Source organism: Echinococcus granulosus, assembly GCF_000524195.1.
Source record: "Echinococcus granulosus chromosome Unknown EG_S00030, whole genome shotgun sequence".
NCBI lineage: Eukaryota > Metazoa > Platyhelminthes > Cestoda > Cyclophyllidea > Taeniidae > Echinococcus > Echinococcus granulosus.
The window spans coordinates 755,268-774,907 of NW_020170410.1; the positions used below are offsets into that span (position 1 = coordinate 755,268).

Below are 19,640 nucleotides of genomic sequence, written 5' to 3' on the forward strand. Positions count from 1 at the left end.
TTTTTTCTTTTGTTCGGTGCGGTTGCATTCGCTAAAACCTGGCCCATTCGCATGCTCGTGCCATGCGTTGGAAGTAACGATAAAGAAGAAGAAGAAGAAAAAGAATGGAGAGCAGGTGGAAGAGGGGGAAAAAGATTTGAGCAGAGAAGAGAGAAGTATGAAAAGTGGGCGGCAATCACATGCATGGTGGGATGGGTTTTAGGGACGCGACTGCGAGCAAGGACAAATTTCTGTGTAAGTGCGCAGGCTTGTGCACAATACCTTGTGTAGTAGCTGATAGCGACGCTAACAGACGGCGCTTAAATGTACAGATTTGTCGATTGGAAAGGAAAGTCGTGATAGTGGGGTGTTTAGAGAGAAAGAGAAGACTGGCGTTCATCATGGTCCCACGGAGTGCATACACAACGGGGATTATCCTTTTTTTCGGTGATGTCTAAGAATAGGGATTTCAAAAATATACCTAACTAGTCACTCACGCATTTCTATGGGGGTGGGGGGCAATGTATTGCGAGGAAGTTGAGAGAAAGAAATAAGGTAAGGGAGTGGAAAAGGACCAGGGGATTACTAGGGGCTCAAGTGGACCCTATACAGCACTTGAGCCCCTATTAACTGTCTCTAGCAGTCGGTTGACATCCTCTTCCGTACCAGTAATCTTGGCTTGTCGATAGTTCTTCCACAGAGTTGCAGTGACATCCAAGGCTATCAGATCACTGGCAATTTTGGAGACGATGTGGAGGATAAAGATGCCATCTGCACCGAGGTTTTGATTAACAAAACGGGTGCAGTCTCGTTCCTCCGTGCTGGAGATGAGTCGCAGCGCCTTCAGGTACTGCTTTATGTAACAGACGCGTCGTACGGGAAGCATGGTGTTGATGGTCCACTGAATGGTGTTCATTATCGTCAAAGAGCAGAGGATGACGAACCAAAACCAAAGAAATATATAGATCTTCTCTACAAAATTGTTTATTGGGAGGACACATTGCAGGGAGTAACTAGAATGACAAGAAAAATAGTGGAGAAAATGTTTTGTTTATAGGTTTGGCAGTCAAATTAAAGAAAGTCGAATTGTAACCTAAGTAATCGACTTCTTTTACAGTAGAGGGATTTAAAACGAGGTTCGAAATACTGGTAACTAAATTTGTTGATGTGAAGTTGAACAACCCTCGAGAAATAAAAAAAGCAATTATTTTTTGAATGACAAAGGTTCGTCTCAATTTATTTTGTTTAGGGATAAAGAGGCAATGAAATGAAATTCAGCAAAGTGGATTTTGAATTGCTGAGTAAAAGTGCTTCTTGGTAGAGATGGAGCATAAGTAGGAGGGTGATTCGTTTTTTCTCCTGCTTCCACGAATGGGTAATCGGGTGTAGCAAGCGAGGCAATTACATCAAGCCTTTCTTTCTAAAGCCTACCGCAATCCCAGGGGAAATTGAAACTGCTCTATTTTTCTTACGTGACAAAAAATATTTTTTTGAAGACTAAAATAGCAGGCTCGCGCGCCAACTCTTAACTGCACACACACTTATCTGTGGTTAGGTAGAAAAAGCCAGCCAACTGTTATGGCTTTGCTTCGCGCCCCTGCTCCAAAAGGGATTTAATCTGCTGTCGACACTTATGTTTACTAGTCTCTCGGAGGAAAGACCACATTTGAAAAGTAGCTTAAATTATCTCTTAAATCCCATGTTGACGTACTAGACAGCAGAAAGTTTCATTATGCTTTTTCTCTTTGTGACATTATTCGCCTCGCTGAGTTATTTATCTAATATAGCTGCCGGAGGCGATCGTAAAGTTGTGAAAATGAAAATCACCATTCTCTCGAGAAATAAAGCAGTATTAACAAAGAAAATAAAACCGTGAGAAAATCTGATCAAAATGAGGTCAGGAGAGAATGTCTGGTAATGCTTGTCCATTCTAGAACGGCAAATCTAAGAATTATAAACGGAGAAAACGCAAAATTTTACGTTTTGTCCCTTTTGAGAGTAACTACACCTACTTTAAGGAAAAAACATGGGACAGTTAATTAAGAGGTCCATTTAAAGTTCTTTGGAAGCCAACTACAAAAGTTGCTGACCTTATAACAATATAAAAATTAGTAATTTATTTACGTAAGTTTGCTTCAAATCAAATACTACTTGGGAAACCTGTGAGTAGTACCGTTATTGTGTAATTATCAGTTACTAACTTTTATTATATTGTCAATAAATTATCTTTTCATTGATGGTTTTTAGCTATCACAGCTACACCATAGCAGTTGATAACAGGCAAAAGGAATAACCAACTTTTTTTCCTTGGTTGTTGATGCTTTTTGCCTTTCTGGTACCAAAAACCATCATTGTAATGGCTACTGGATTATTATTTTCCCTTTATATTAGAAGCTATGTTGACTCATGTCATCGTCAAAACAATGTTTTGGTGCCCCGATTTCTATTTGGTGGTAGTTTAGCCAACTGCGACCATGCAGTTTTGACGATTTGATATGAGGCAGGCTGACAGTAATGCTTACTGCCACCTCACCACCTTACGATCAGGATTCGGTATCCGGATTTCCCAAGCACTATTATGGATGTAAAAATAGCTCTGCAGTGGATTGTTTGAACCTATAAGTTGGAAGTTTTGGTAACTTGCCTAGCCTGAACCTACGCAAAGCCTGGACGCGAGGGTAACTGAGAGAAGGCGAGAGAGGGTAACTAAACTGGGATTTATTGAAGTGACCTCAACCGGTTTACGAAAGGTCAGCAGCGCTAGCTAATGGAAAGATTTTTTCGCGACGTTTTACACATTCTAATTATTTTAACGCCTCGGCATACCATAGGTCATTATGAGAGCTCATAACCAAAGGCAGGCTTTTTACAGAACAAGTTGGAGCTTGGGCGAAACCTGACAAATGAATCTTAAAAGATAAAGTGTTATCATTACTAAGTTTTTGAGATATCTGTCTATTTATGATCTAAAAATTACACCGGTGGTTAATCTTCTCTGAGTTAGTTTAACAAAGCGAACTACACACCAAAATCCGTACAATTGTTTGTAGGGTAAATAACATTTGAGGAACTTCTGTGACTGAGACATCGATGAGTGATAAATTATGTCATGTTAAATATAATTAACCCATTTATTAACTATGCTTTATAAACCCTTAAAATTAACAAAACAAGGCAGTATTTACTTGAAAAGGAACTTTTGAAAAGGGACAAGTGATTGATCCCCAAATCATATATGTTTTCCCTATCTCACGAAAATACCATTTAGACAGGCGACTTAAGAGGCTGCAGAAAAGAAGGCCTTTTGCATGAACATTCGCCCAAACTGGGTAAGAAAAATCAACCTAACCAAGATTTACTGAAAAACATGAATAATGTATGTGGGCTAGTGCATACATCCGGCAACCTCGATAACCCAATGAGTGGCATTTCAGCGGGAACTCATTCACCACAAATAAACATTTTTAAACCCAAATATGTATTTATTTTTGACAAGTGATAAGTAGCAGGAATAGAAATATAAACAATTTGTGAAGGTTTTATTTGCTAAAGGGAAGAAAATACCTTAAATACTGTGGCTAATATGGAAAAATCCGTTTCCACTTCTACCACAAGAAAGGAATTATCTCCTGTAACCCTATTTTGAGCACTTTAAATGTCTCTTCCTTTCGGAAAACCACTAAACTTGCTACCATTTTTAATTGTAACTGGGGAAACTTGTGATCCTCGTAAAAGTACATACTCCTTAAATGTCTCCACGAGTAGGCACCAAAATATTTTAGTATGTTGCTTAATTAATTACTTAGCAATGAATGCTATTGGCATGAACTCGCAGAAAAGGAGATTTTGTCGCTTAAACAAAAGCATCTGGTCTGTAGTTAATAAATCATTAAATTATCCCTACAAGGTGGAATTAACTTCACTGCAACACTTGCGTGATCCGGTGGCGCATTTTAAACTGCGAAAGTTGGGTCAGCAGCAGGCACTCACAGTCTTGATTCCCCCTTATAATAATTTACCTTTACGTGATCTAATAATAAGGGCCTTTAAGAAAAAGCTTTCTTTCCCCATTTCTAGTGCAAGGTAGAAGCAGTGCTCAAACTCCGTGCCGACAAAAGATTCGGCAGAATTGCGTGACAAAGGAAAAGCCGAAATCGGCTGCAAATCGGCAGCCGAGTGCCTTACTGTAAAAGTATTTTTCCTACAAAAGGCGGGTATATTTGGTAATAGAGAAATATCATAAAAGAAGTCAAAGTATTGTTGCAGTTTCATTTCTTGCGCTTCCTCCGGGGACGAAATTTTGAAGCATTGTTGCCCTGTTAAGTGAGCAACTTTTGACATCTTTTGGTGCTCTTGTTTGCCTAGCAGATAATGATACAATTACAATGACTAAAAATTTTCCTTACATCATCACTTTTATCGTCACCATGAGGTGCAAGGTGCCTTCGCAATCCTAGGTGATGTCACCTCCACCGTTTCAAAATAGCTGCTTTTATTTTTCTAATTCGTAGCCTTTGAATGAAGTATCCCACCGTTATCGTATAAAAACACGACATTCCGTAGGGTTGAACAAAAAACCATTTTTATTACGTGTATATATTTTTCGAAATTGTGAAACATCTAGGATTATTTATGTAATTTCTGTTCCGCTCTTTTTGTATAAAAAATCATCGATTTACATTTTTGGCTCCTAAATTTTTTAAAAAGTCACCACCAGTTGATAAGCACATATCCTCTTTTCAGTTGGAGAGGCAACATTTCCTTCTTCCAGAAGGGTTGATCTTATCTCGACTGCATCGACTTTTATGCCATTACTTGCCATCTATTGACAAGTAAAAAAAAACACTTCTCACAAAGCTTTGGTTACTACTACTCAGTGAGAGAAAAACGGAGTATTTTAATTTTTCCTATAGGTTTTAAAATAATTTAAAATTTAAGCCTCATATGTTACAATGGATGTCGCAGGAAGTGTAGCTCTTTGGAAACTGGAATAAAATTAGCACCCCTCTTTTATACGTACGTTTTTGATTAACTGTACAGTTGAATGACATTTGCGAAGGCTCATAGAATTACCCTCCCTTGAGTATTAAAAATGGAAAGTAATAAGACTTTTTTACATGACCAGTTAATGACCACCCCTGAGCAAGGTAATATCTTGAAATTGCCATCCTCATGCTTTAAAGTGAAATAGTAACACTGGGAACTGTAAACGGGGCATACGTCGCGGGGTTGTTTGATTGTATGAATTTACATTTTAGCTGTACAGGCAATATAGCCTCGGTGCGGTGGCTGGGAATTAATTTGGAGCATCGTTAATTTTGTCTGCAAGTAATTTAGTGAGCCAACCACTCTATCATTGGTTAACTGCAGGCCTACGGTGTCAAACCATGCAATATTTTCCGACAGCATCTTTCCTCACTCCGCCTTCTCCACTCTGCATGCCCATCTCTCCTTGCCCCGGAGGCACATATAGACCTCCACGTCAGCTCAATACGACGTTAAAATATAGGGGAGAAATGCGTGTGATAGAGGCAAAATCTTTTAAAGAAATTCAACCGGAGAAAAGTATTAAAGGGTGAGTAGTGACGAGGTTGAAAAAAGATGAATGAAGTTGTTAGGGTCATTTGAAATTCGTACAATCTTCAGTTGAGAAATGCTTGTTTAACGACTTTCTAAACCTCATCTTTGTGCATTAAGTGCAGGGAGCACTAATTTAGTTCCTTGAAAATCCCAAATACAATTGAAATTCTGTAATCATTGTAAGATTGGGGGCCCGGAAATATCATCTTAATCCATCTCAAATTAATCCAGTCTAACACCTTATGGAAGCATCCAAAGGGCTGCTTTTTAAAAAGAATATGTAAGAGATTCTACAGTTAAACATTATTTAAATAGCTATTTAGGTTTATTTTATTTTGTTTGAATCACGAGTTCCAACAAAATGAACCACTTTTTAAGTCTCCCTTATGCTAAGCGCTTCATCTTCAAAAACGCCTGATTCATTTTTCCTTTCTAACAGTCAATGTATGCGGTGGGAATAAGTCCAATGACCCGAGTATCACCGCAACGAAACACGGTTTGGAAATGTGTGGAGTTTTACCCTTGACTTGGCCAAAAACATGTTGACTTGAGACTAATTAGCATCCCCGCCGTTACAGCTTGCAAATTTCAAAGGCACTGCATAATAACAACCATTTTCGTGGCCCTTTTAACTAAACTGTTTCTGGCGTCTACTTCAATTTCTGCTGGTCTTGGGTAGCAAGCAGATAATTAGTAGCTGATTGTACCTGGGGCCTTGCAATACTTTCTCAGATTAAAATAAAGTAAAACTTCTTTTACCGGAGGTTAAATAAACATGCTTAAATTTTGCCTAGGGTTTTGAAAAAGTCATTTAAAACGTCGACATTTATTAATTGTGTTTTGTCCCAAATGTTCATAAAGAAGGAGCTCACTTATGTTTAGATAATTAATAATAAAATTCTGGTAGATTTGAAAAAAAGTAGTACGTTTAGGAAACGGAACTATATTAGGCTTATAAATAAAAACTACTATTTCATGGATTTTACTCAATTAAATGCTGTTGTGTCTAAACTCACAATTTTACAAGCGAAGAGGAGTTTGTACAGGACGTAGTAGTTCCTCAGTGCTTTAGGAAGTGGTGAAGCCCATGTTGTGTGATATTTCAAGAGAAAGTTATAAAAAAATGAATGAGTAAAACCACGTTATGCAGAATTAGTTCCGGGGTTGTGGCACACTACATGGATAGACAAGGGAAGCATGATCAACCCAGTTTACACCCACACATATATTTTATCCTAAACAAAGCATGTGTATGCTGCTTCCGCCCTAAACATTGAAGCGTATAGGTCCGTTGGATAGAATTCTCAAAAAAAACGCTGGCTAGCTGCAAGGACTAGTTACACTGAGAAGATTAGTGGGAATATAATATGTGATTTTACGTTCATCTTGAGACATTCAATACCTGTTTCGCAAAATCACCTTAATATTGAATTTTGGTCTTCCTTTAAAGCTATTTTAAATATTAGATGTCTAATCACCTAGCGCTATCATAAAAACAATTAGTTCTAACATAAAAATGATGTAGGAAGGAGAAGGCAGTAAACAAATTAGTTTTTGTTCCACTAACAATGGAGTTTGCGTTCACAAAAATAGCAATTGTTTGAAAGGGGAATAATAAAAAATTAACAAGAAAAACACGCAAAAGGTCTATTTAGCCTACGCCCTATTGTGAGGAAGGCCCCAGAAGGAAATTTTTTGGTAAGGATCATTTAAACAGGATTGACAAACCAATTACACGTAAATATTACTTGGACGGTGCGAAATGCGACTCTAAGAGCGAAGTAATTTTACCCTAACTGAAGTAAATCTCAAGAAAGGACAGACGACTTTTCAGCAGATTCAGTTTGCTATAACTGTTCCTTCTGCAGATTTCTTGAAGTACAAACTGACAAAATGGCTTCCTACCTAGCCCCAGTGCACATTTGCATCCGATCTGGCTGACGGACCCGAATTTGGGTCACTGACCTTTAATCAATTGGTTAATGACTCTCTGGCCAGAGGGGAAAGGAAGAAAAGACGGAGTAGGAGGGGAGGGACAAATACTGACACCCTTAAAATGGACCATCTTTGATTTAACACATTCTCTCCCTCTCGCTCTCTCTTACATAGACACTCGCTCAGAAAATTAATCTTTTTTATGAACCACCCTTGCAGCAGTGAGGTGTCGTATTACGGCAGACGATGTGCCCCAAAGACAGAAGCGGTAGCAGTTTAATCACCGAAATTTTAGTCACAGTTGCCGTTAGATTCAGGCCTCACGATTCGGCTTAATTATTGCTAATTTAACGGCTCATCCCTGATGGCAAATTGCTCGTTTACGAGGGCTACGCCAAAACTAGTTCTTCACTATCTCTTTTAGACGCTTGTTTTAAAGCCAACTGTAGTGTAGGTGTTAGAGTAAGGCAAATTATTAGAATAAGGATCGTAATTTCGTTTGTAGAAGTCTAAGGACACGCGATACTAACTGCTTCGGCACATAAAAATCCGTAATTATTCCACAGAATTATCCATTGTTTAATCAAAATGCTACTAAACTGTTAACTTTGGGATTTCGCGCAATGTAATACCTGAATTGTTTGTTTAGTTCTTGATTTAGGTAAAGGGCCACTTAGGGGTTTCGCTATTATGCCTTTGTCAGGCGGCCTGGCCTCCAGGTCACGCTAGTAGCCCTGCCTTTCTGTATATCGACAACATATATTCTGCCCGAGTACTATGTCTTCTCTCATCCTTGCAAGAGTCTGGGAGAGATACAATAACATCTCAAGCTATTTTTTAAGGCCCTGGTGCACTTGTACCTCTATCTAAGCACAAAACTAAGAAATGTAGATAATTAACTAAGAGATGTTGGTTTCTCTAGAGGTGGCAAATGCAGATTAAGACGGAATCCTCACACTTCTACTGCGGATTATAGTAAGGTTGAGCATTGCACTAAGCGAAGACAACTTAAACAAATAATCTCTGGAAAGTTAGCTGGTGTTTATTAGTTCTGCTGAATCTAGTTGAACAAATGCTTTACTTTCTTGTGCTTTGGTTTATTTTTCCGCATTTTTATAGTAATGCAAAGCATAATCTAGTAGTTAAGCTTGTATGTTCCTCTCAGATATCGTTTCAAAACGCCATTTCTATTTACATCCAGTAATCATTGGGATTCATCGCTACTCATTTACAGCATCGTAAACATTGCCCCAAAACTGTACTTTTTAATGACTATGGCTGTATTCTGGTCTAGTGCAGAGTTAATCATATCAACCAATGAGACCTTGTGACCTGACTATAAATTAACACAGTGGTAAGAAGTTTTTGTGATCGCCTTTAGTTTTCTTTTGAGTTGCGGAAATAGGATCGTCAAATGATGAAGTTTGAATACTGCTATTACTACTGGACTGAAGGGACACTGATGATGGTTCCGCGAAATCTAAACTAAGATTTTATTAAGCACTTCTAGGTTGAAAGATTCTTTGTTCCCTATAGTGTAATTCAGCAACGATATTTTGGGGCGTGAGCATTTCTAATCTCGCATAGTGGAGGAATGCATGGACGTGATGAATTTCGGGCGGGCTGTCGCAAGACACTGCCTCGTCAACTTCTAAGTATGGAAAGGTCAAATACCCTTAAAATGTATTTGAAGACATTTTCTTCCAAAGCTAATGAAGGATGTTTTATTAAGCTGCCGTCTGAACCGTGGAAGAGTTATCCAGCACCACACTTAAGTCAAATAGATTACTTCAAAAGGTTGTTTTTTGTCTACTGGAATGTTTTATGGCCCTTGAAATGAAGTGGAGAGGAGCTGGTAGACTTGCATCTTATACCGTAAAAGAATAAGTGAAGTAATGCTCTTGACTCGGACTCATTGGTCTATTTGAAAGAAAGTCTTCTTCACTGTACGCTTTGCTGTTTCGTCTTAAGACGGCTTGCGACAGTCCTTTCGCTTAAGCTTTTTCCTAGAAATTTTTCAACCTATTTGTAGAAGTAATTTCATCGAGAGAAGTGAACGTGAGAAAACTCTTTTGCCTAGATAAACTCCACATTTTGGAAATAAATGCTTTGTTACCACAGAAAAGTAGTAAATAACGAGCCATGGAAATGGGAAAATGGAAGGATAATATGTCTTCTGTGTCTGTGAACGCTGACATAGAACCTTCCCTATAATGGGAAAAACGATTTTAATTTAAAAGAAAGTTACTTCTAAAGGAAAGAGGGAAGAAAAAAGAAGAAGCGTGTCTTGTCTTTGTTTTTTTTAATTTGCCTGAGTGGTGGATACGCTTTTTGTGAAGACAGTAGACTAAACATGGAGATGTAGGGGAGGAGGTGTGCATTAGGATGGATGATTTCTGTCTTGTTAAGACTGGAAATTGCGCTTTTAGGTAAGGCTTAAGATGATAGAAATTACTTGCCAAATCTGCACATCATAATAATGCCTTGAGATTTGACTCAAAACCTACTAGAATAGTCCTTACTTCCCGTTGAAGTAGCAGTTACAGTAGCTGCGTGCCAGCAAATATGTCCTATTCTCGGTTTACAGATCCTATAATTAACCTCAGGCAGTTAGAGCCCCAGAAACAGGTGTCTGAATGATACCAAATGACTAACCTCGCGGGTTTAGGTTGGCCCATGACTCGAACCTTGATGTTGCAATACGTGACACGAGGGAAATGGCCACTAGTGTCCCATTCCTCACCCTTTGTGAGGTCTTGCAGGAGTTGTAGTCCAAAGAACGTGCTATTGAATCCGGTGAAGCACTTCATCAGGTAGATTTGGCCCAAACAATTGGCAATAAAAAGGGCGCGCACAAAGAGGAAGAGAAATGTAAGTCGTGCATTGGGTGCGATGCCACAGAGGCACCGGTTTACAAAGGACTTCATTCGCCGGAATCGCGATTGTGACTCCGCTTGCTCCTCTAACGTGGCCACTAGGCAGGAGACAGCTTTGAGGCGCAATTCGCGATCTGGAATGGAAGCCTCCTTGGCGGATTTGAGCAGAAGGGGAAGACGACGCGAACAGACACGCCAGAGGAGATGCGGCACCCAAGACATCATAGCCTGGCCCGCTAAAACTATTGACATCCACTGGTAGTAGCCGATGAATTTGATTTTTTCGTACTCCAGCTCTTCTGCGGGAATGTCTTCGTGAGGCAGGAGGAAATAAGTGTTCGACACCCAACAGTAATTCTCGGTGTACTCCTCCCATGCTCGTGTGAATTCTGGAGGTACCCAACATTGGATTGGCTTTCCTAAAGTCAAAAATTTTGAAGTAGTAATATTCAACTATTCTATTACTACTTACTACTACCCAAAAATATGAGTTTTTTCGTTGTAGGATCATTATGGTGAATATTTTGAGAAAAACAATGAAGTGGATTGCTTCCAAGATTGCTTAGTCATTAGAGTTAATGAATTATGCAAATATATTACCCAATTTTGACAAGAAAACGAAATCCCACCATTAGAGTCTATTCATCTGGGTAGTGCCTTTGAAGCGGAAGTATGTTAGGCTACTTTAAAAGACCAAAAAATGTCAACCCACTGACACTTAAGTGCCACTTAAAGCTGTCAGCATTTCGTTTTTTTTTCTATCCATGTGATATTTTTGCTTGAAGATTCCTGTCAGATTTCACTCCTTTTACAACACTGATTTATGTAAATCTTAAAGGTAGAGTACAATAAAATATCCAAGAAGTCAAGTCTCATTAGCTCAAATAACTTATCAGGCGCACAATCTGAAAACCAACTAATTTGACTACTTTGTTTCTTTAACGACAACGAATGGATTAAGGTATAACAACTCATTAAAAAGCTGGAAAAGAGGATTATTTTTATGAAACGCGGTAGGGCGTTCCCGAGGAAGTGTTATTAATCAAAACGGCAAAAAAGAACCTTAAACACTATTTTAATGACATTAGGTGCATAAAAATCACCCTAAGAGCATGTCCTCTTTTTTGGTTCAAAATTTGCTCCTAAAGATGATTAAATTTATAATAGCTGTGGTGGGGCTAACTCCTTTGTCACTCAGTAGGGTCAAAAGTTAACCCTCATCATCAAATTTTTTAAGGTTACTCGAAGTCTTTTTTGTACGGTAGTAGAATTCAGCAGCTCCAAACAAAGCAGCGAACTACTTCCACTCTTGCATAAAACTACATACGTTGAGTGTTAACTTTTTTGCAAGGAAAAAGGGGTAACTTTGTAGACAGAAGATGGATGAATCGGAATTCAAATGGAAGCCAAGCAAGCAATGAAAATATGGAGCAAGGCCATCGTATTCAAACTTAAACGCAGAGCTTATGCTGCCGACTCGTTCAAGAGCAAAAAAAATGCGCGTATGAATAATTTAAACTTCGACAGGAGGGGAAAAGAGTTTGCTAATACTTTTCGGGTACGAACGACTTCACCACTTTTTCTTATGTATGGAGCTAAGCTAAAAAAGCAGCTTGCCCTTGTAGAATTTAGGCTCAAGGCTTTTTGACCAATTGAACATTGTCCATGAAAATCATGAGAGAATATTTTTTCCCTTCAAATTGATAGCGTTGGTGATACCTGGGAAGGTGTTTTTTTCTTAATATTTAGGGCTATTCTAATTAGGTCTTTTGAATTGTCGTTTTTACTGTGTTCAGGCAAGTGAACATAAAAATGAATGAAGTAAAAATTTATGGTTGTTGTCCCTTTTCGGGTTCTTTCTTGGTTTTGTAAAAAAGAAAAATTTTGCATTCCCACAAATTTTAAAAACTGTTATTTGATGCTTAGTGCGACTGAGAATTGCAGTTGGAAAATTGGAGATCGCGAAATCCCCCAACGCGTAAAAAACGCAGGGTTTTTAAGACTTCTGGATGGCAAGACCTTATAATCACTTAAAAAGGGCTTGCGGTTATGCGGCACTCACAAGCTTAAGCGCTGTGGCCACTTTACACTCCCATCCCCTCGTCATATCTCCGAGCGGATGTAGGCATTCTGAGCTGGTGAAAGTTTATGGTCTCTGCTCATGCCCCAACATTACTGTTATAGGGTGCTGTTAACGATAAGGAGGTCTTCTGACTCTTTTTTCATTGCATTGTACTGCTAAAAAGAACATAAGCCTAGACAAATATGACTCGGCTTAACCACTTTTTAGTGCAGTGAAAAGAAAGAGTTTGCAAGATATCAAGCTGTTCTAATCACGTCTGTAGTTAAGACGATAAAAATTTTGAGAGTACTTGCAGTCATCGGATTATAATGCATTGAGGGAAATTTCCATGTATTTGGGTGGTAATTAAGTCAAGGAAATTTGTTTACCTTAAGAGTAAAAACCAACCAGGTTTGTTCCTTCCTCTACAAATAAGTTTCGTCAGTCGTGTGGACACCACACGAAGGGTATTTTTAAAGTAATTCTTCTGAAATGTGTGCAAGTGCTTGACCATGGTAGTCTTGACATTTGTCACTCCTAGCAATGCGTGCATAAGCGCGTCCAGAATATGAGAGGAGGCAAAGAATATGTATAAGGCAAATATGCGTCCAGCAGTGACGGGCCCTCCAAACGCCTGATCGTAATTAAAGCTCAAAAGGTGATAAAGTCATGAGAAGAGTAGAAGCGAAGAGCATTGGTGCAGATCCCATATATACTACAATGTGTATTTCGAGTACGATCCCGATATGTTGGATATTTTAGACTTACCTGCTCGAGCAGATGATCGCGAACCAATTTTTAAATCTGTTTCGGAAACTAGTGATGAAAGAAGTGGAAAACAACAAGTGTCCCTGGGAATCCCGAATTCACCTCGTAACTTCCTTTTTCTTGCAGAGTAGTTTAATTGGATCAATTTAGACTTCTCAGACAGTAAAATGCCTTTTGCACGAAACCAAACTAGACTCGTAAATAACTGCTAAGCCTTGCCTAAACCAAATTAAATTTTTGTAGAAGTAGAGCCCGATGAATAATTTGAGTTGTTGGTATAATAAATGCAGAGAAACAAATACTTGCCCCTTGGAATTTCGAGGATGAGGCAGCAGAAGAATAGCACATCCCTTTTCGGAATTTATGCATCATTAAATCTTGCAAAAGTCCATGCATTTTTCATTTACTTTGCCTGATTTAGTGCCTTGCACGGGATCTTCTGCAGAATTGATGGTCTGCGACGGCCTAGTTATCTCCTTGATAACAAATAGCGCAATTTATCTGATCCTTAACTGGCCTAAAATGATGCTTAGCAAATCGAGATAACTCAAGTTCTTTGTCCAGTAGAGATAATTACCTACGTATGTTTAATGATTTCAGCCATAGGAACCCATTCACCTTATATGTGTCAGCAGTTAAGGCGACATCAACGTGTCTACTTATAGGCTAACTTCATGAGTTAGCGCAGGCCGACCCAAAGTACTTAAAATTCTGTATAAAATTTCACCTTCAAAGTGCATGTAAGATTATAAAGGCAACCGCATCCAACGTATTTGTGAAATGTTCTTATCCGCAAGGGGTAATTTTTGGTTGCTGATGCTTAGCGTCAAGATGGGAAGAGTTTTTAATGAAGTAGTTGAGATAATGGGAGGAAAGCGGAGAATAATCTGCCTTTAAAGAGTTGATACTTGAGGGGTAGAGAAGGCTTGAGAGAAGGAGGAAGAGGTGGGCAAAAAGCTTCAAAATGAAGGAAGTCTGCTAATTACAGGGCAGTGACATACAGAGAGAGAGAAAAAAAGTTCCTCTTTACCACTACAGCTTCTACTTCCTCTTGTTATCACTGGACAGACCTACATTCATACAGGCATACACAAGCCCACAGCTGTACTCTTCACGTTGCTGCTATTTCAACATGAGAGCTGCTTGAACAAGAAGCAGCAGACACCAAGAGTTCTGCCGTATGAGAATTCAAGAGAGACACTTTTCTCGTGAAACGTCTATTCATTCGCAAAGCTGATGATAAGCAACTTTATTTCAAATTTTTCTGCAACTAAAAACAGCTAAGCTATATTCTTTGCCATATATACGTCAAAGTACCATATCATCCAAACTTATTATGCACAAAAGCAAATGCTATTTAAGGAGGTGATTTATGTACGACGAGCCCTAACAGGCAGAATTAATAAAAGACGACCAGTTGAATAGAAACAGTGAGGAGAAGTGAGATAAATTCCTGTGTCCCTACTTTTTTCCCTGTATTCAAAAATGTTTTGTGATTTTTTTAACGAACAAAAGGCCATTTGTTATCTCCGATCACTTATTCAGATAAGAATCACTTCACACTTCAAGGTTGCAGTTCACTTAGTCTTGTAATAGACAGAATTGTCAAAAATCCTGTTACTGGAAAATAAGACTACATTCCTGTCCTTGGGGTGTGCCAGAAAAGCCGGTATCAGTACGTAATACTAGAATCTCCTGGCTGAATTTTTACTTTTTGAAATGATCGTCATGATGCAGTTTGGCAACCTTACCGACGTACTGTCGCAGACTGATAATGATGATGAAAATAAGTATTAATCCACCAGTGAATTGGTAGTTAAGTTGGTCGATAAAGTCAACGCCTTCACCACCGTAGGGAGTACGAAAAAGTCGGCCGAGTTTGAAAACAAATCCACCGTCGAGTAGACCACCGGCCCCACGGGCCATGCCTCAAATTCGGCTCTCCTGGGGATGTCTAGGTGTGCTTAATACCACGTCTCCCGTATTGCAGATGAACCGCGTTGCTAGCATTGTGTCAGCCAGAGGGAGTGATCCATTTATGTCGAGGCGGTTTTATTGTCCACGTGAACAAGGACGGGTTAGCCAATGGACCTTTATTTCTCTATTCACTCTTGTCTGGCTGTTTGGCAGTCTTGGTTAAAGTCAATAATCACAGAGCAGCAAAGAGGGTGAGAGTCCTACTGCTGCTTTTAGTGGTAGCGGTGACAGAGAAGGTGATGGTGGCGGTGGCCGTGGTGGTGGTGGTGACGGTGGTGATGATGGTGGATGTGGGAATGCCAGTGTAGCGGTTATTGCTCATTCAATTATACGCCAGAGCTACCGCTGCCACTGCCGTTACTACCGATACGTTGAAAATCAGTGGAGCTGCCTTATTGGCTCCTGCCTGCCCTGCACATGCCCGTGCGCACACAGTCCACACACACGCACTCCGTTTGAGAACGAATTGACGAATGATTGCGCGTGTCCGACCTTGAGGCTTCTCTATTCGTGTATTTGCGTACACAAATGCACCAGCCATGGGTAGCCAATCAGGGGGAGGTGATGGGAGGCACTGACCAATGGTAATGAGGTAGAAGCCGCGTATGCATATGGGGTGTTAGCGTGCTGGCTAGTGGAAAGGTGGGCTATTTTTAGAACCAACGCCTGCCACGCGCCTACCCAGTAGCATGGTTAGACTGCACTTCTTCCCAGACCAGCTCAAACTAGCACGTGCATACCTGCGCGCGTACTCACACGCCCTTGCTCAAGGGAAGAGGGGGATGGGAGGCAAGAGCCACACCTGGGAAGTTTGGTCGACTGTCATTAGAACAAGGCTAGCCTCCTAATCTCGCCACTCAAATGACTGACACATCTTCATCTACTCTCTAGTACTTAAAATCCTCCCTCTGTGAGATAGAAGTCAAAGAAGGGCTGTTGATTATTACCAGCACAGTTAGTCGTCTTAAACTAAGGTGAAAATGCCAAAGAAAGGATCAGTGGGACAATCTAAACCATTTTTAACCGTATCAATTCAGTGGTAATAAGTGCTTCCAATCGCGAAAGACAAACGGGTCTCGCCTACTTATGAAACCGAAGTAAGTGGGATTCGGTCTTCTCCAGAAAATTAAGACTGATTATTTGATAGTCACGTGATTTAACACCGACCCCAGAATTACCATGCTTCCACCTACAGTAATAAGGCTACTAATCTCTCTTATCTTACAGGTTATTTTTAGCTGGAAACAGGAAGCTACCTTCAATCCATTGCAGAAAATGGATGAAATAAATGACACTAAATCGTGATGATATCATTCCAAAACCTTTTTATTTTAATAGATAAAAAGTCTTCGCTACGGTGATTAATGTGTTAAATAAGATCATGTAAAATTCGAAAGTCGTGTGAAGTCGGTACTCGGAGTTGCACTATTGCCCAACACAGAGTTCTTGTCAATCACCAAATCGTACATTTTTATAGCTCCATGATCTCATCTGATACTAACTAGCAGCTTCAGAGTAGAGGAATCATATGAAGAGAAAAGTGCTGAGAGATGCAATATGCTTCAAAATACCAGCGGCAGGTTGGTGACTGCCATTGTTATTCCATTAGCATCAGAAATGGTTACTTTAAACTGAGCACCTCTGAAACAACTCCTTTGCCACTGTCCATAAAACACCAGAGACAAATGTTGTCCTTTTTTGTTTTTTCCTTAAATAATTGGAAAAGTAAAAAGCAACTTCGGGGGCGAGATTTCTATGATTCAAAAATAAGACAAATGCAGGAGTATTTCATCCTAGTAACCCTTATTCCAATTTATTAGAATTTTTAGGTACACTGAGAGTGGCCACGAATTATGTTTCCCTCCTTAAAGATAAAAAACTGGCCAACCGATGGTTCTGCACTTATTTTGGGCTAGAGAACTAAAAAAAAATAAAGACTATGAGCGATCGCAATCACATCACTTTTTATGAAGTTTTTTAATCTTTATGCTGTTAACTAATGTACCATCAACCGACAAATGCCTAACACAGCACACCTTACAACTCGTTCGTTTTTTTCTTGATAGATTAATAAAATCTGGACGTGTCTTTAGTAAAACAGTCTATAATAAATCTTGAATTTTTGTTTTGTGATGACAAAAAAAGTAATATGCCTTTTGCCTCTTTCGGTCAAGTATCCAACCGCAAATGCCCAGATAAGGTTCCTGCAACTCGGATATTAAAATCACTATTGCTACTTAAAATTTAACAGTAGACAATTTTCCACAATTTTTCTGTTATAAGGTTAATGTTTTAGACAAATTTAATCAAAGCTAAGCGTATAAAATATGTCAAGAAGAACTTGTGTGTACTTACAATTAATGCCGATTTGCTGATGACTCCATTCATCAATGATGAAATTTCCAAAGTTGAGTCCAAACCTGAAATCGCTAATTTCCAGGCAGCATGCGATCAAGTGCCTGAGCTACACTTCAAGCAGTTGACTTCATGCAACTTTCAACAAGCTCATTCCATGCTAGGAGGCTTGGCTAAATGCAAGGGCCAGGTTTCTTGCTAGGTTAATCACTACGTATATCCGCCGTTATATTTATACTGAAATCTTTATCATTTTAAATAAGAAGAAATGAAAAACGCACCCGCAAGGTCCCACTCAACCTAAAAGCGTGTTAAAATGAGTTTATTTGACTGATTATTCTTTCTTTAATAACAGTAAGGAGGTTGGTATGGATTCCTTAGATAAATTTTGCGCCTATGTAAATCTGCATAGACGGGACTTTGCTTGGAATGTCAAAGTACCATTGTGGGAACTGGGATTATACTAACCATGAAGTCAGTGTAGATAGAAAATAGAAAATAGTAGAGGGAAGCAAATTTACTGACATCTCATCTTTGTAGAGCAAGGGTACTTACTGCAATAGTGAACAGCAAATAAGATACTTAATGAAGGAACCTTTCTTATTAATACTTAGTGGTCAGTTCCATAGGCCAGACGAAAGATATATAAATTCATTAAAGATAACAAATTGGTGACGCATCTGAAAGTTGTTTTTAAAAATTTTATTCTAATTCCTCATTCCAACCCTATTGTCATTTATTATCATTTATTATTTATTTTCCAGACTGTAAAGGGTATATCTACACACCCTTCATTTTTACTGTTACTCTTGATGTGATTCCACAAATCTTAGCAAATTGCTCAGGCATGGACGTTTTCTGGTAGTTGCACGAGAAATGTAGTTGCTACACGGACAGCTAGATTATTAGAGAAATGACTGCTTAAATAGCCAGTAGCAACAGTTGCACTAAAATGTGTATTTCGCACAATGTCGGCTTTTAGGCATCGTCCTGTCTTTGTGGGAGAATTAAATTTGACAGATGTTTACTATTACAATGCAATAAAGTCAACTTCTGCTACTTTTTTAGCCGAAAAAGTTTTAAATAGTGGAAATTTTATGGGAGATTTATGCACTGTAAAGTCATTAATTTGATGGTTGAGGTACTTTTTGCAAGGTGTATTGTGTCCGTTTGAAAGGAAAAAAAATTAGGCACTCTGAATTTTTTTGTTACAAACATGGAGACCTAAGCGCAAAACACAAATGATGTGCTTTTATGTGGCCATTTCGGTAATTAAAATTGAGGAACGATTACTGTCCCGTTTATCGACTGCCAAAGTCAGTAAGAGTTTGATTTGAATAAACATTTACTATGTCGTCATCAGTCAGTAGACTTAGAGCCTATCCCTGATAAGAGTCTATTTAAGCAAGACATTGTCATACGATTTTAGAACATTCTGTTTTAGGAATATTTGCTTTGAATAGACGACGAAAGCTGAAGGCCTCACTTTAAAAATGTCATTTGGTACTTCGATCAACTATCACTGCCATATACTGTTCTACCAAAAAAAGCATTCACGAATCGGAGTCAGGGTTATCGTCAAATATTTAATCGGATGCCTGGGAGGTTTCCGCTGGTTCAAGGCCCCAGTACATAAGTTCGACAGTTGTGGGTAAAATAAAATGTGCAATGTCTGAAAATGGGAAATACCAATTTAAATATGACAGATTATATATTTGCTTAACAAGATCTTTTTCCAAAAAAATTTTAAAACTGTTTTCATTTACCATAAAATTTAATCTGTAATCCTTTGATTATGAGTTAAACTCTTCGCTGTGATTGCAGAGACACTTAAAGCTTCCCTTCTGTGCTTCCGCTGGCTGCATAGCCTCCGGACAATGCCAGTAGCCCCCAGCCCTAATGTGCGTCATTAGTGCATATTACGCCTTGGTATTATGTCTTCTTTCGCCTTCACTGAAGTCTCAGTGCACTACATTGGTGGCAGTAGAAAGCGAACCCAATTCTAAAGGACAACTATCCCGATTTTTATTACCGAATGCTAAACCTTAGCATAGTAGAAAAAGGGCACATGCTGTGGTTGGGAGAATCTGTGACGACCCCTAATGGAA

At 39.1% G+C, this 19,640-nt stretch overlaps 2 protein-coding genes across 2 annotated transcripts in view; both read right to left on the minus strand. All coding sequences in view use genetic code 11, as the record gives it.

Annotated features, from left to right (window-relative positions):
* Positions 1 to 583: 583 nt before the first annotated feature.
* EGR_04699 (Innexin unc-9) lies at positions 584 to 15,126 on the minus strand (the record flags this gene model as incomplete). The annotated part of the gene is made up of 4 exons (XM_024493948.1): positions 584 to 992; positions 10,150 to 10,789; positions 13,201 to 13,248; positions 14,952 to 15,126. The coding sequence occupies 4 exons, from the start codon at positions 15,124 to 15,126 to the stop codon at positions 584 to 586; spliced, it is 1,272 nt and encodes a 423-aa protein (XP_024351701.1).
* A 3,992-nt stretch (positions 15,127 to 19,118) lies between these two features.
* EGR_04700 (hypothetical protein) overlaps positions 19,119 to 19,640 on the minus strand; it is a gene marked incomplete at both ends in the record, with an annotated part of 2,367 nt that continues 1,845 nt past the window's right edge. Inside the window, one exon of the mRNA XM_024493949.1 lies at positions 19,119 to 19,311. Coding sequence (XP_024351702.1) covers positions 19,119 to 19,311 — 193 coding nt within the window. The remainder of the gene's footprint in view (positions 19,312 to 19,640) is intronic.